Here is a 13939-nt window from a genome sequence, read left to right as displayed (position 1 = left end):
AAAGAAACCTAGGATCTGCAGTTTGTAAAGGGTGCTGAGAATTGTAAGGAGACCTTCATTTCCCTAGTTGTTGTTGTTTAGTCGTTTAGTCATGTCCGCCTCTTCGTGACCCCATGGACCAGAGCACCCCCAGGCACTCCTGTCTTCCACTGCCTCCCGCAGTTTGGTCAAACTCATGATAGTAGCTTCGAGAACACTGTCCCACCATCTCGTCCTCTGTCGTCCCCTTCTCCTTCTGCCCTCCATCTGTCCCAACATCAGGGTCTTTTCCAGGGAGTCTTCTCATGCGGTGGCCAAAGTATTGGAACCTCAGCTTCAGGACCTGACCTTCCAGTGAGCACTCAGGGCAGATTTCCCTCAGAATAGAATTGATAGGTTACCAGACATCCCCGTTTCCCGGGGACAGTCCCTGGATTTACAAATCAGTCCCCATAAAAAATCTTTTGAAGTTGAAAAGTGTCCCCGGATTCATTGAAAAAAATCTGGTAACCTTGCCATAGCTGTAAGCTGCTCCTTCTGCCACCACCCATTGCTTCCTCTGTCACAAGGCCCCATGACAATTTATCATGCATTCAGGCAAAGGCAGGTAGAGGTGGCTTTTGTTGGTTCCAGGCCCCAGCCGAGTGTCCGGTTGAGTTCCAGCATCCTAATGGGGGAAATTACACTCTGCACAGGATTCCCAGTGAGAAAAAGGCTCCTGGAAGACCTCTTCAGTAGAAATTGTGTGTGGTGTGTCATTTGTCCCAGGCCAATTCCTGGCGGGGAGGAGGGGGCGGCCTGCAAGCAGCTGAAGCTGTCTCTTCCCTGTCTCAAAGTGAGTTGTGACGGAGGAAGGGGGAAGCTGTGGCAGGCCCCTTGTGAGCAACTGCAATGAAAGTTTGCAACACCCTTGGGTCTTTGTGTGTGTGTAAACAGTCCCTTTTGGGCTCGTGCCTCCCTGAGGCAGACAGCTTTGGATCATGCATGTGGAGTCATGAATTCTGTGCTAAATTAATGCAAGTTAAACAGATTTGCCCATTTCATTCAATTTGCGTGTTTGTTTTCGCTGTCAGTATTGTACCATTCCCTCCACCCCCACCCCAAGAATTGGTTTGCCCTCAGCCAAGAACAGTTTATGGGATATGGAGTGGGGGACATAACGTAGATCTTTTGCAACACAGGTGGCGCTGTGGGTTAAACCACAGAGCCTAGGACTTGACAATCAGAAGGTCGGTGGTTCGAATCCCCGTGACAGGGTGAGCTCCTGTTGCTCGGTCCCTGCTCCTGCCAACCTAGCAATTCGAAAACACAAGGTGCAAGTAGATAAATAGGTACCACTCCGGCGGGAAGGTAAATGGCCTTTCCGTGCGCTGCTCTGGTTCACCAGAAGCGGCTTAGTCATGACCCCCGGAAGCTGTACGCCAGCTCCCTTGGCCAATAAAGCGAGATGAGTGCCGCAACCCCAGAGTTGGTCACGACTGGACCTAATGGTCAGGGGTCCCTTTACCTTTACCTTTTACGGCACAATTAAAAATCTCTATTTTGTGTGCCCATCCACCAAACCTCAGATGGCAGAGGTACCCTGAGCAAGTCTCCAGTGCTGAATAGTGCATTGATAGTTACGTGTGGAAGGAGGAAACCTTAGGGCAGGCATTTCCAACTCCCAAGGGATTGTGATCTACTCCTAGTATGAAAAAACTGGCAGTGATCTACCCATTGTCATTGGAGGGAGGAGGAGTGTGCGTGGGGTGGGTGGATTGCCCAGAATTGTTGAGATTTTGGGGGGAAGGATTGCACAGAGTTTTTTAACTTTCCCCCCATAACTTTTTGTACAAGATAAGGATCCCACGATCTACCAGGATCAGCCAGGGATCTACCGGTAGATCACGATCTACTGGTTGGACATCCCTGTCTTAGGGTATTCTGGCCCCAGGCCATTTAGGGCTTTAAAAGTTAAGAGGCTATGTACTAGACTTGGAAATTGATTGGTAATGTAGATTAGAATAAAAAATCATTTTAAGACACAGTTTGATAAAAGGTATTAAATGCAGACATTTAATGCATGCTTTGATATTAGAAACATTTTAAAAATGGGAGCAGTTTTACTGTAGTTCATCTCTGAAGTGATGCAAGCTTATTTCACCAAAGTAAAGTTATTTTCTCCAAATGCTTCTACTGACACCCACTAAGAGTTTTTAAACTGCCATTCCTAGGTTTCCCCAGTCGATGGAAGGAGCAGGTTACCTACGCCATCTTCTGAGCCTCCCCCAAGCATTGTGAGGTTCACCATACCACCTGGTCATGCACAGAATGGGTCAGATTCTTCTGATTCTGAGTACAGTTCTCAGACCACGGTATCTGGAATCAGTGAGGAGCTCCATCAGTATGAGTCCACTCAAAGATCTGGTGCCCCGGTCCGCCAAGTAATTGTTGAAGCAACTGAAAATCCAGTATTTGCCAGATCCACTGTAAGTAACCCAGAGTTCTGTTTCTCTTTTCCAGCTTTCTTGTATAAATCTAACATTCCATTCCTTAACTAGTTTGATAGGTGCTGCAACATAGATGTAGATCCACATTTCTCAGATTGGTGCATGTCTTAGGGTAGAGTCCGGTCTGAAACTTCAAGCCTGTGACAGTAAGATACCCAGGCTGATCTCCCAAACATGTGACCATAATTTAGGGAAGATTCAATTTCCTACATGCACACACACATACACACGCACGCACGCACACACACACACACCAGTGCCCAGTTTCTCTTTGGAGTTGCATACTTAAGGAACATTTAAAAAGCAAATCACCACTTGCACAGGGATAGTCACAAACATTCCTATTACCAAAGCTGCCCTTTTTACAGTAGCCACAGTTACGGAAATGGCCGCAGCAGCTTGTTCACACTAAAGTTTATCTACACTGCTGCATATCTTGGCACGTGATTTCAAGGAGAACATAAACGCTGCCTTTCTGAAAATTATCCCTTAATTTTTGGCTCTACTTGATGTGAACCTCAAAAGCATTTCAGGAAAGAATGGGAAGTGTTGGTGCCAGTTCAGTACTAAAAAAGGAAAGGTAGGCATTGTATCACATTCCCACCCCCACCCCCATTTGCAGATTTTTGGGATATGGGGATGAGTTTGGTACAGCTCTGGTAATATTCCCTCGTTTGACAAGAAGGGCAAGTTTGTAATCTGGCAGGTTCTCTCACACCCACTAAGTATCCTTGGTGAAATTAATAATGTAAAATAGGTTGGCTTGAAAAAAAAAGAAAACAAATCTTATCAGAGCAAAGAATGGCACATAAACCACCAGTCTTTTTTATTATTATTTCCAACTCTACAATATCTTTATTTCATTTAATTGTTATAACATGGAATATGTGCTCTAAGGTATACAGAAGATACAGTGTAAATTATTACATTGATAAAATTCCTGTTTTCCATTTTGTGTCTATCTCATTCTATTTTGGTGACTTCCCTCCACCACAACATGACACCCTTTAATAAATTTTGAATTTGTCATTGTGTAATATATATTAGTTACTTTGGCCCCCAGAACAATCCTACAATAATTTTTTTCGCTCCTTTGCAAACTTAGTCCATGCATATCAATAAATTTGTTTTGGAACAATGTTTTGTCATATATTCTTCTAAACAGTTCCATTCCTTCTTAAGTTTTTGATTCGACTGAAATCTAATGGCTGCTGTCATTTTTAGCCAACATTATGAATTCACATAATTTGCTTAACCAATCCTCTATTGAGGAGATCAGTCTTTTGCCCCTTCAGGCAGCTTAGCCACCATGTTCTTTCAGGTTGTGGAGGAGCTACCATCATTTGTTGCCATAGCCTTATTAAAGATTTCCGTGCCCCATTTCCTTCCCAGGTGGTTCAGCCGGATACAAGGTATTATCAGCCAAGCCCAAGATCACAGGCTTACCAAGAGTCTGGATCCCAGCAAACCTGGCATCAAAATAAGCAGCCCAAAAGAGAACCAAGGGAAGGACTCCGGCCACCCCCCTACCGGCCGCGCAGGGATGCTTTTGAAACGTCTACTGATGGGCACTCCTGCCCTAGTAACAGGGACTGCTCCAGCCAGAGAGCTCGTTCTCAGAACAACAGAAACACAGCCTTTACTGCCACGGGCACGTCGGTGCCTGCGTACGGCCAGCCTATCACTACTGTGACTGCCTCAGCATCAGTTACTGTCGCTGTGCACCCTCCAATGCACGGCCACAATACTCGCGGAGGAGGCTTTCCATCCTACGAGGGATACCACGAAAGCGACCATGGACAATTTGAGGACCCTCATGTGCCTTTCAATGTCCGGTGTGAGAGGAGGAACTCTAAAGTAGAAGTAATAGAAATGCAAGATGTTGAATGTGAAGAGAGAACTCGTGGCAGCAGCTCGGATTAAGGTAAGGGTTTCTGCCTCCGCCATTTCTAGCTGCAAGATCTAGAATCCCAGAAGAACTTTTCCATGTGGAGAAAATGATTTTGCAGTTTGTGGAAGATTGTGTGGTGATAAGAAATCAGAAGGCTGTCAGACACATGATAATTTTTAGGGTTATATCATATAATTGCATGAGGAATTGCATGATTGTACACTTATTGGTTAAGGGACACGGGTGGCGCTGTGGGTTAAACCACAGAGCCTAGGACTTGCCGATCAGAAGGTCAGCGGTTCGAATCCCCGCGACGGGGTGAGCTCCCATTGCTCGGTCCCTGCTCCTGCCAACCTAGCAGTTCGAAAACACGTCAAAGTGCAAGTAGATAAATAGGTACCGCTCCGGCGGGAAGGTAAACGGTGTTTCCATGCGCTGTTCTGGTTCGCCAGAAGTGGCTTAGTCATGCTGGCCACATGACCCGGAAGCTGTACGCCGGCTCCCTCAACCAATAAAGCAAGATGAGCGCCGCAACCCCAGAGTTGGTCACAACTGGACCTAATGGTCAGGGGTCCCTTTACCTTTACCGTTACACTTATTGGTTACTGGAAATTCCTTGTCTGTGGAGAGCTAGAATATTGGGGGAAAGGCTTCTAAGATATTCTATCAAATGTGGTAGCTTTCAATAGACAAGGAGTCTTTAATGTGGGGGAACAGTCAATCATGCTATCCAACACCTAAAGTGCTACCGTCCCAGAAAGGTAGTAAACTTTGTGTTTCCACATCCATTTTCAGCTTTCTCATTTATGTTTATGTGCAAACACAACCTAGGAAGGACAGAGAAGCAGTAAATATATAGAACAGGAAAGTAGATGGAAGAAATGTTTTCACTATTAGAGATTTTATAATGGTGGAAAAACTAAACTTGAGAGACTTTACTTTTGCCTTTATTATTGCTTTTGTTAGGGACATCTATGAAAAGCTAGGATATGCAGTGGCGTAGCGTGGGTTGTCAGCACCCGGGGCAAGGCAAGTAATTTGCGTCCCCTAACCCATGGATTTGCGACCCCTAACCCGTGGATTTGTGCCCCCTAACCCTAACCCCCAGATGTTGCACCCGGTGCGGCCGGCCCCCCCTGCACCCCCCACGCTACGCCACTGAGGATATGCATAGTTTAGTGTAACCTGCCTTAGAATAAGTACACAGACTGAATTGCCTGTGATTTCCTTTCTTCCGTAAGATTCTAAGGGTAGTGAACTCAGGAAAACTCAAAATCCAGATATGAAATGGTGTTCATTTAGTTCAGATGCTGGTGCTAACTTGACAAAAGCTGAGACCCACATCTGCCCGTTGTGATTGTGAACCTGGGCAAAAAGCGCATCAAGCTAGACATCCGGAAATGGAAAAAAACTAAGAATTAACAAGGCCCTTTAAAAAAAAAGGACCTGTTTAAACCATTTGGCCACAGGAAGTCACTGACATGGCTGGGAAGAGAACATAGGCCTCATGGCTTTTAATTGCAGAACTTGTCAGATGGCTTGGGGCTGAGGTGATTTATTTATCTTTGCTGAACTTTAGGTGAACAGTGGGGCTCCTTTTTTTGTCTCTATTTGTACAGGGAAATAACTGAAGCAAAGAAGAGGCCAAAGATGGGGAATCACCTCCTCTTCCCAGAACTGCTTGAAGAGAAACTGCCCGAAGTTATGAAGAAGGACAACGCTGCATCAGAGCAACAGTTCACCATTACTGTAACCTATTGTATTATTTTGTGAAATATTTCTATAAATATTTAAAAGATGTACACATATGTAATATACAAGAGAAACCGTGTAAAGTAGTATAATCTGGAGTTATTTTGACTCCTGTTTAACGGAGTGGGGACTGTTTGGTTTGTGCTCTGTTTGTACATTGATCTCTGTGCCACAACTAAGCTTAATCTAGTCGTAAATTTCAGCATATGTTTGCTGCTGCTTAAAATATTGTATAATTTACATGTATAATTCTATGCAAATATTGCTAATGTATTAGGGTTTGTTTGTTTTTGTTTGTTTTGTAAAGGTACATATGTGTGTGCGTGTGTTAAAGTATTTTAAAAATTTCCATATCACAGCCCTGTGGTAGTGATATGTTTCTGTTAACTTTCAAACACGCTATGCGTGATAATTTTTTTCTTTTTCTGGGTTTTTTTTTTCCTTTTTTTAAAAAACGAGCAGATATGAAGAGCAGTGTGTTTAACCTTGATAAGTGTAGCTGGGGGGGGGGCTTTGGTGTGTGTGTGTGTGTGTGTGTGTGTGTGTGTGTAGTTGTATACTGTAGTTACTTTATGGAGCACCGACTGTCGGGTATTTCCACCACATGCCGCACTGAAATTCTTCTTGCGTGTTCAGGTATATGGTTCCTGTGCTGTGCTAATCCAATGGGTTGTGTGCAAGAGATTTTCTTAGAAGTGTGTGCTTACTGTGTAATCTTCCTTGACCTTGAAAACCAACCCATGGTGGCTAAGGCTCCAATTTTGCACATGTATACTTGTGAGTAGGCTCCAATGAAATTAGTGGGACTTCCATGAGTGGTATTCAAGCTGAAATCAAGTTAGTCTTGACTGATGGAGTTCATTGATTTCAATGGTTTACTCTGGGTATGTATGTAAGCACGTGTAGAATTGCACCTAACTTGGTACAAAAAAACAACTAATGAAAATATTCTAAGAGCTTAACAGCTGCTACTGACATTCATCAAAGAACAGAGATAAAGGAGAAGCGTAGACAGACTGGGATTAGCATTTGTGGGTTCTAGTTCCTGTTGTACCAAATTTGATTTTAGAGAAACTACCTAATCTGCCTATAGCTCTTTGCTCATATGTACTATGGTTAGAATTGTGTCTCTCAGCGGCGATGAAGGTTTTCATCCCCAGTGAATCATACGACAAGAACGCATAATAAAGTGTTGCTTGAAGCTAAAGGCTGGTGAAAGCCCTGGCGTGTGCTAATTGCATAGATATAATTTTTTTAGAGACAGTTGTTGCTACATTCTGAACATAGTACAACTAATATAGTTGCCATAGTGCCGTATATCCCCATAGTTTCAGAAAACTTCCGGTAAATAAAAGGCAGCTTCCATTCGGGAAGTAGTTGAATTGGTCTCTTAATACCTCCAAGTTATTAACCCTGGGAGAGGCACAGCCCTGTTTTGATCATGCTTGAACTGGAAGGACCAGTGGTGGAATGAGAGACCTGAGCAAGAAGGCACCGCATTGTTTCGGTGGTACATAAGCTACTGTTTACAAGGGCACCAAAGCTCAGTCTACAGCTCCAGCTTCCTGTCCAACGTGAAAAACACTTGTGGCAAAAAGGCCCCAATTGGGCCCTAGAAGTGTCACGATGTCAGATGATAAAACAAGGACAAAAGCTCTACAACAGAACAGGACACTATGAATTGCAAGCTACCTTTCACTGCCAAGAGTTGCAGCGGCAGAGGTCACGATGGTGCCCCACAGATTATGCTTTGGGGCCACTCACTCTGCACTCTAGCCCCATGATTATTATTATTGAAACAGGAAGAGAAGCAGAAAGTGGAAAAGGCTTTGATGTTCAGTAGCCCCTTCACCTTAGCCTCTCTCTGTGTGTGTGTGTGTGTGTGTGTGTGTGTGTGTGTGTGATTTCTCCCCCCCCCCTCTTTTTTGTGGGGTGCCTGCTCCTTGGTGCATAGTATAGACCATCTGTCTTCTTGTCACATTGGCAAAAAGAGATCTCAGTGGCTGGCTGTTCTTTTTTTGTGTGTGTTTTTTAATAAAAAACTTTAATTTTTGTTGATATTTATATTTTTGTATCATAAGAATGTTTTCTTACAGTATTTGTCATGCCAGTTTATAACAAACACAATGCAGGGATTTTATTTCTATTGGAAACACTATTACAGCTATGTTTCTACTTTTTAATGGAATCTTTATTTGTATAGAATGCTTACTAATGTTAAATAGGAAGAGAGTATATAACATTTACATTAAGGACTCATTTTGTAGCTTTTTAGAGTGAGGAGTTAAAAGGAAAAAAAAAATATTCAGACTGGGTCTCATTGCCTGCTTTGTTTTGAGCAGAAATGGGTTGTGTTTCAGTTACAAAGATAAAAGTATGCCATATAATTTATTTATATGAAAATTTATTTTTGTAGTGTATATAGTAGCCCTCAATTCTTTTGACAGAATTATATTTTTAAAGAGTTTATATGTAATGATGATACCATTATGTTTTGGAACATTACTGAGACATAAATACAATGCACATTTTTAATTACAAGTCCCATTTGCAAACAAAGAAAATGTTAACAGTGTTAAAAGAGAGTGTGGATATTCATGTCATTCTGAACTGTTTTAGTTGCCATTTTGCGATCTAGCATGGTTCTCAATTTTAAATCATGAGTGAAAATTTGTACAAACTCTCTAAACTTTAATGTTCAAACACTGATAGAAATTCTAACATGAATAAAAAATATTATAACTTATTGGTTACGTATTTAGTTGTTTGTGGAATGTTTATTTAAAACACGGAGAGTCGTATCGTTTAATTTGAGTCAGGCAATGCAGCAGAAACAATGCTATAGACAACCTTTTTAGATGATGCAAATTGTTAGGTTAAAATGCTATTCATTCATTCATTCATTCATTCATTCATTTATATCCCACCAACGAACTCATGGTGGTGTACCTAATTCTCCACCCCACACTTATTTTATCCTCACAACAACCTGGTCACCTTCAGCTTCATGGCTGAGTGGGAATTTGAACCTGGGTCTCTCATGTTTTGGGCCATCTCTCTAACCACTACACCACACTAGCTCTCAGTATTAAAGTAGGTCACCCAAGGGCACATCCAAAACTTTGTCTCTGGTGGACTAAGACTGCTCTACTCACCAGAAAAGGCAGATATAACATAAAAGAGGAGGCCTACTGCACCAGACCAAAGATTTCTCTTGCCCAACGTCCTGTTCTCATAATGGTCTACCAGATTCCTATGGAAGAAGAAGAAGAAGAAGAAGAGGAGTTTGGATTTGATATCCCGCTTTATCACTACCCTAAGGAGCCTCAGAGCAGCTAACAATCTCCTTTCCCTTCCTTCCCCACAACAAACACTCTGTGAGGTGAGTGGGGCTGAGAATCTTCAGAGAAGGGTGACTGGCCCAAGGTCAGCCAGCAGCTGCATGTGGAGGAGCGGGGAAGCGAACCCGGTTCACCAGATTACGAGACTATCGCTCTTAACCACTACACCACACTGGCTCTCAAAGCCCGGAGGGGATGCCAGGAAACAGGGAATTATGTTCACATGTGGTGGAGGTGTAAATATGTACAATTCTTTGGGCAAAGGGTGTTTAAGGAGATAACAGAAATCACTGGGTTACAGCTGACCACGAGTCCAGAGGCAGCATTATTAACAATTTACGATGTGGTGGAAGGTTTGCAGGCTGTGATGGACTCGCTCACAAATTTATTGACAGCTGCACAAATTATTATAGCTGCTAAGAAGTGGAAGGGGCAAGCAGAGTATAAAATGGAAGAATGGTACAAAGAGGTGTGGGATATATCTACTAATGATAAATTAACGTGTCATTAAGGTAAGAGGGGGAATATGCTGGAGAAATTGTTTTGAGGAGATATGGAAGGTGTTTGTAGAATTTGTACTGTTAAAATGGAAAGGGGTCAAACCATCGCAAGAGGTGTTGAAATTTTGGGAGGTTGGAATGGTTACAATGGAATGGTCTCGGGGGTGGAGTGCACATTTTTATTCTTATTTATTTATGATTATTACCTTGCCAAAATAAAATGTAAAAAATAAAAATTAATAAATTGCAGTACTGGGGAAAAAAGGAAAGCCCGGGACATGAAGCCAATAGGACTCTGTTTCTGGAGCCCCAGAAACTGGTTTGCAGAGGCATATTACAGTACATAACCATCATGGTTAGTAGACATTTATAACCTTATCCTGCATGAATTTGATGCCTATCACTACATTTTATGGTAGGAGATTCTGTAGTAACCATATGTCATGTGAAGAAATTGGATTCTCTGGAACCAGATCCAGAGCATAAGCCATGTTAGTATGTTGCAGCCAAAACAATAGCATTGTAGCACCTTCAAGGCTAAGAAATTATATGTATTGCAGCATAAATTTTCATAAGACACTGTCCATTTTATCTTGCATTTGGCAACGTGGGTATTTGCCCACAAAAGCTTATAGTACAAATTTATTTACCGGTATTTATTTATTTATTTAATAATATTTATTACTTTTAAAAGAAGAGAAAACAGAAGCAAAAAACAAACAAACACACACACAAAAGAAGAAAGAACAGAAAAAAATATACAATAGAATACAACATAAAAACAATACAAAACACAACCTAAACACTATAAATTAAACTAAAAAAAAACCCACTCCCTAACCCTAACCCTAAATAAAACAAATCAAAAACAATTTTTTTAAAAAATTACATGCCTCCCTTTCTGAAACTCTTTCTTTCATTCCCTTGTTTCCTCAACCTCCTCTCACCTCCCTTTTTCTTTTCCACTTCTACTAGTTGTTTCAGCAAATCCTTTCCATCTTTCTCTATTCTCTATCATATTATACATAACATATTTTTTTAACCTTATTTTAACGTTAAAACTAAAATACTTAACTCCTTATAACATTTCTGCTAAATCCATAAAAGATCATTCCACCAATTTTCTATCACTCATTAATTTTGCAATATTTCTATATATAAACTTTAAATTTTTCAATCTTCTTCCATCAACTCCTCTCCCTGGTTTCGGATTCTGCCAGTCCTTTCCATCAATTCCATATAGTCCATCAACCTGGAGATCATATGTCCGAGGCTCTTAACTCTTTTCCAGGTCCCTTCTGCCGATCTTCTTCATATTCTTTAATGCTAGAGAGCAAATCTCGAGAAAACTCCATCTTAACAATATTTTTCTTCCTTCTGGACAGTTCAGCCAGATTTCCATAGTTGAGGCTAGGGTCTATAAAGTGTTTCAGGTCGTATTTCAAGATTCTTCCAAATCCAAAGGCCCCCAAAACTTCAATCTCCTCCAAGTCCAAGTCCATGTCCCAAAAATCAATTAATCCCTGGATAGAGGGATCATTCCGACTTTCCTTCTTCAGTCCAAACCGGAAACCAATCCTCGAAATCTGACTTTTTCTATATTCAATCATAAAAGGCCTCAATTTATAGTCCTCAATTTGCTTCTGTAAAACTAAGAGTCCCACTTGTGTTATTTTAGGTTCAAAAACAACAACTTTCTCCTTTTCCTCCACCATTTGTTCTGCCAAAGTAGGTTCCTGTGCCAAGTCCTGAATTATTTCTGTGTTAGTGCTCTCTTCTCGTATCAAATTAGTCACTTTCTGTTCCTAGTTATCAACTTTAAAAGTCGTGGCATCCGTCTTTTTATTAAGCTCTTACAGCGAATGACTTATTTTACATAATAGAGTCACAATATCTTCTCCTATCAACATTTTGAATAGTCCAAGGTCAATCACTGGTTCTCAGAATCCTTATCTTGCAGCTGGAGATCCTCCAGTTACACTCCTATAACAGTTTCAAAAGCTCCCTCTAGAGGGAAACAGTCTCCACTTGTATGAGTTCTTTCAAGCACAGCTCAAGCAATAAACAAAGTTTCGACTTTCGGTTACTTTTCCTCCATTTTGAATGCAGAAGAGGACAATGGAAACAGTATCTTGCTCTTATTTCAACTAGCTGTCGAATCCGTTCTGTCAACGAACTTTCCCCAAACGTCATCTGGCAACCTGTTCCCAGTTTCAGAGCTGAGGTGATTTGATTTTCCCCTCACTCCTGCAGGCTTACTAAGTTCAAAATTCAAAGCTTCCCCCCTCTTCACCTGCCTCCAAGGGGGGTTCTGTATTTTTAACCGATGGAAATTTAATCTTTTATCAAAGGCTTTCAAAGACTTTAGCTTGCAACGTCTTTGCTTCAGTCTATTTACAAAAGCGGAAGGCGGACTTCCTGTTTATGACCTTCCCGCTTCAGCGCCAAATTAAGATATTTAAAAATCCAATTTTCCATTCTACTCACGGGTAGTTGTTTAAAATCCAATTGTCCACAGGAAAAAGTCAGCGCTCTCCAGCAACAGCAATGCGGCTTCACTCCATGAAAAAAGCAGTCGATTCAAAGCACCGCGCCACTCACCCCACGTCGCTCCGGATCCCCAAGACAGGGTTTCCCCGCGAGTAGGGGAGGCGCAAAAGGTGCCAGCCGAATCCCAGGTTCACAAGCTTTTCCCGCTTGTGATTTCAATGTGTCTCTGCCTTCGCCGTGGCGGTCAGACCCTGTTTTCCACGGAGTAAGTTCCTCCCGATCGGGGAGGTCAGCCATTGCCGGAGGCGCCAGCCCGGAAGTCCTCCACAGTCGCTTATAGTACAAATTTAGGCCTGGTCTCTGAAGGACAGTCAGACTCAGCTCCATTTGTCACAACAATACGATTTGAATGCATTATAAACATCCAACACCAGATGGCGCCAGAGAGCAAAAGAGTTTATATGGATTTTTACATAGACTTTTTCTTTTGTTTTGTTGATTTAATTTCTGACTTATTTATAGCTGATTTTAACCTGTGTCTAGATCCACCCAGTCATCTTCATGGATCTGCCCATTTGTTAAGATGATTGTCAGGGGCTCAGGAGCTGAGGCACAGGGAAGATGGGAGATGGAGAGCGAGGGGGAGGAATCCGAAGGGAGCGTAGGAGGGGACAGTGGTCCGAGGGATTCCATGAGCCTCTCCAGCGAATCGGAAGATTCACAGAAGGGAGCGCCAGTGGCCAGGGGCAGGGGGGTCCCAAGGGGAACGCCCCAGGAGCAAGGGGGCAGCAGGGACTCCCAGAGCGGTAGTTGGAAATCAGGACCAGCTTCCCCACCAGAGCAGAGTGGGGGGGAAGAGTCCCAGGCATCGGGGCCAGTGCTTTCCCCACCAGGGAGAGGAGACGAGGCAGAGCCTACCACGCCTCCCTCGGAGAGTCGGACAACGGAAGGGAGGTCAGATCCGGCCAGTGTCACGGAAGAGGGAAGCAGTGATCGAAGTAGTGTAACGGTTAGGAGAAAGGTCACTGGGCTGGCGCGAGAAGCAAGTTCAAATGTACAGGAGCGCGGGACAGCAGAGAGTGAGGATTGGGAACCGGGTCCTAAAGCACGCCGGAGGCAGGGGGAGGAGCTAAGCGACTCAGCGTCGGAAGAGTCCAGAAAGGGCAATGCCCCAGAGGGCAGGAGGACCCAGAGGAGAAGAGAGCAGCGCAGGAGGTGGAGCAGGGCTAGGATCTTAAACTGGTGTGGAAGGGGCGGAGACTCAGACGGGACTTCGCCGATCTAGAGTCTAGACGTAGGGCTGCACGCTCTGGCTTTGAAATGGAAATTAAACTTCAATAAAGACTTTTGTACATAACATCAGCCTGGCGTTGGTCCTCTGTGAGCTGGGACCTAGAGGCAGCTCTGACAATGATCTTCAGAGGCTTTCCTCCAGGTGGCTGGCATGCAACAGGACTATGGATTAAGCTCTGCTGGGGCAGCAAACAGGGTACAACC

General features: G+C 43.0%; 2 protein-coding genes across 8 annotated transcripts in view; both read left to right on the top strand.

Moving 5' to 3' along the window:
* PTCH1 (patched 1) overlaps positions 1 to 8868 on the top strand; it is a 110213-nt gene extending 101345 nt beyond the window's left edge. For all 3 annotated transcript variants that reach the window (XM_081880923.1, XM_081880922.1, XM_081880924.1), the window contains 3 exons: positions 2193 to 2447; positions 3861 to 4392; positions 5979 to 8868. In XM_081880923.1, the coding sequence (XP_081737049.1) occupies positions 2193 to 2447; positions 3861 to 4391 (786 nt within the window). In that variant the 3' untranslated portion in view covers position 4392; positions 5979 to 8868. The remainder of the gene's footprint in view (positions 1 to 2192; positions 2448 to 3860; positions 4393 to 5978) is intronic.
* FANCC (FA complementation group C) overlaps positions 1 to 13939 on the top strand; it is a 196702-nt gene that overhangs the window by 88223 nt on the left and 94540 nt on the right. The gene's annotated exons all lie outside the window — the stretch shown is intronic.

Source organism: Podarcis erhardii (genome assembly GCF_964252035.2).
Source record: "Podarcis erhardii genome assembly, chromosome: 11".
Taxonomy (NCBI): Eukaryota; Metazoa; Chordata; class Lepidosauria; order Squamata; family Lacertidae; genus Podarcis; species Podarcis erhardii.
Note: the sequence above shows the minus strand (reverse complement) of the source record. Positions and strands in the feature narration are given on the sequence as shown.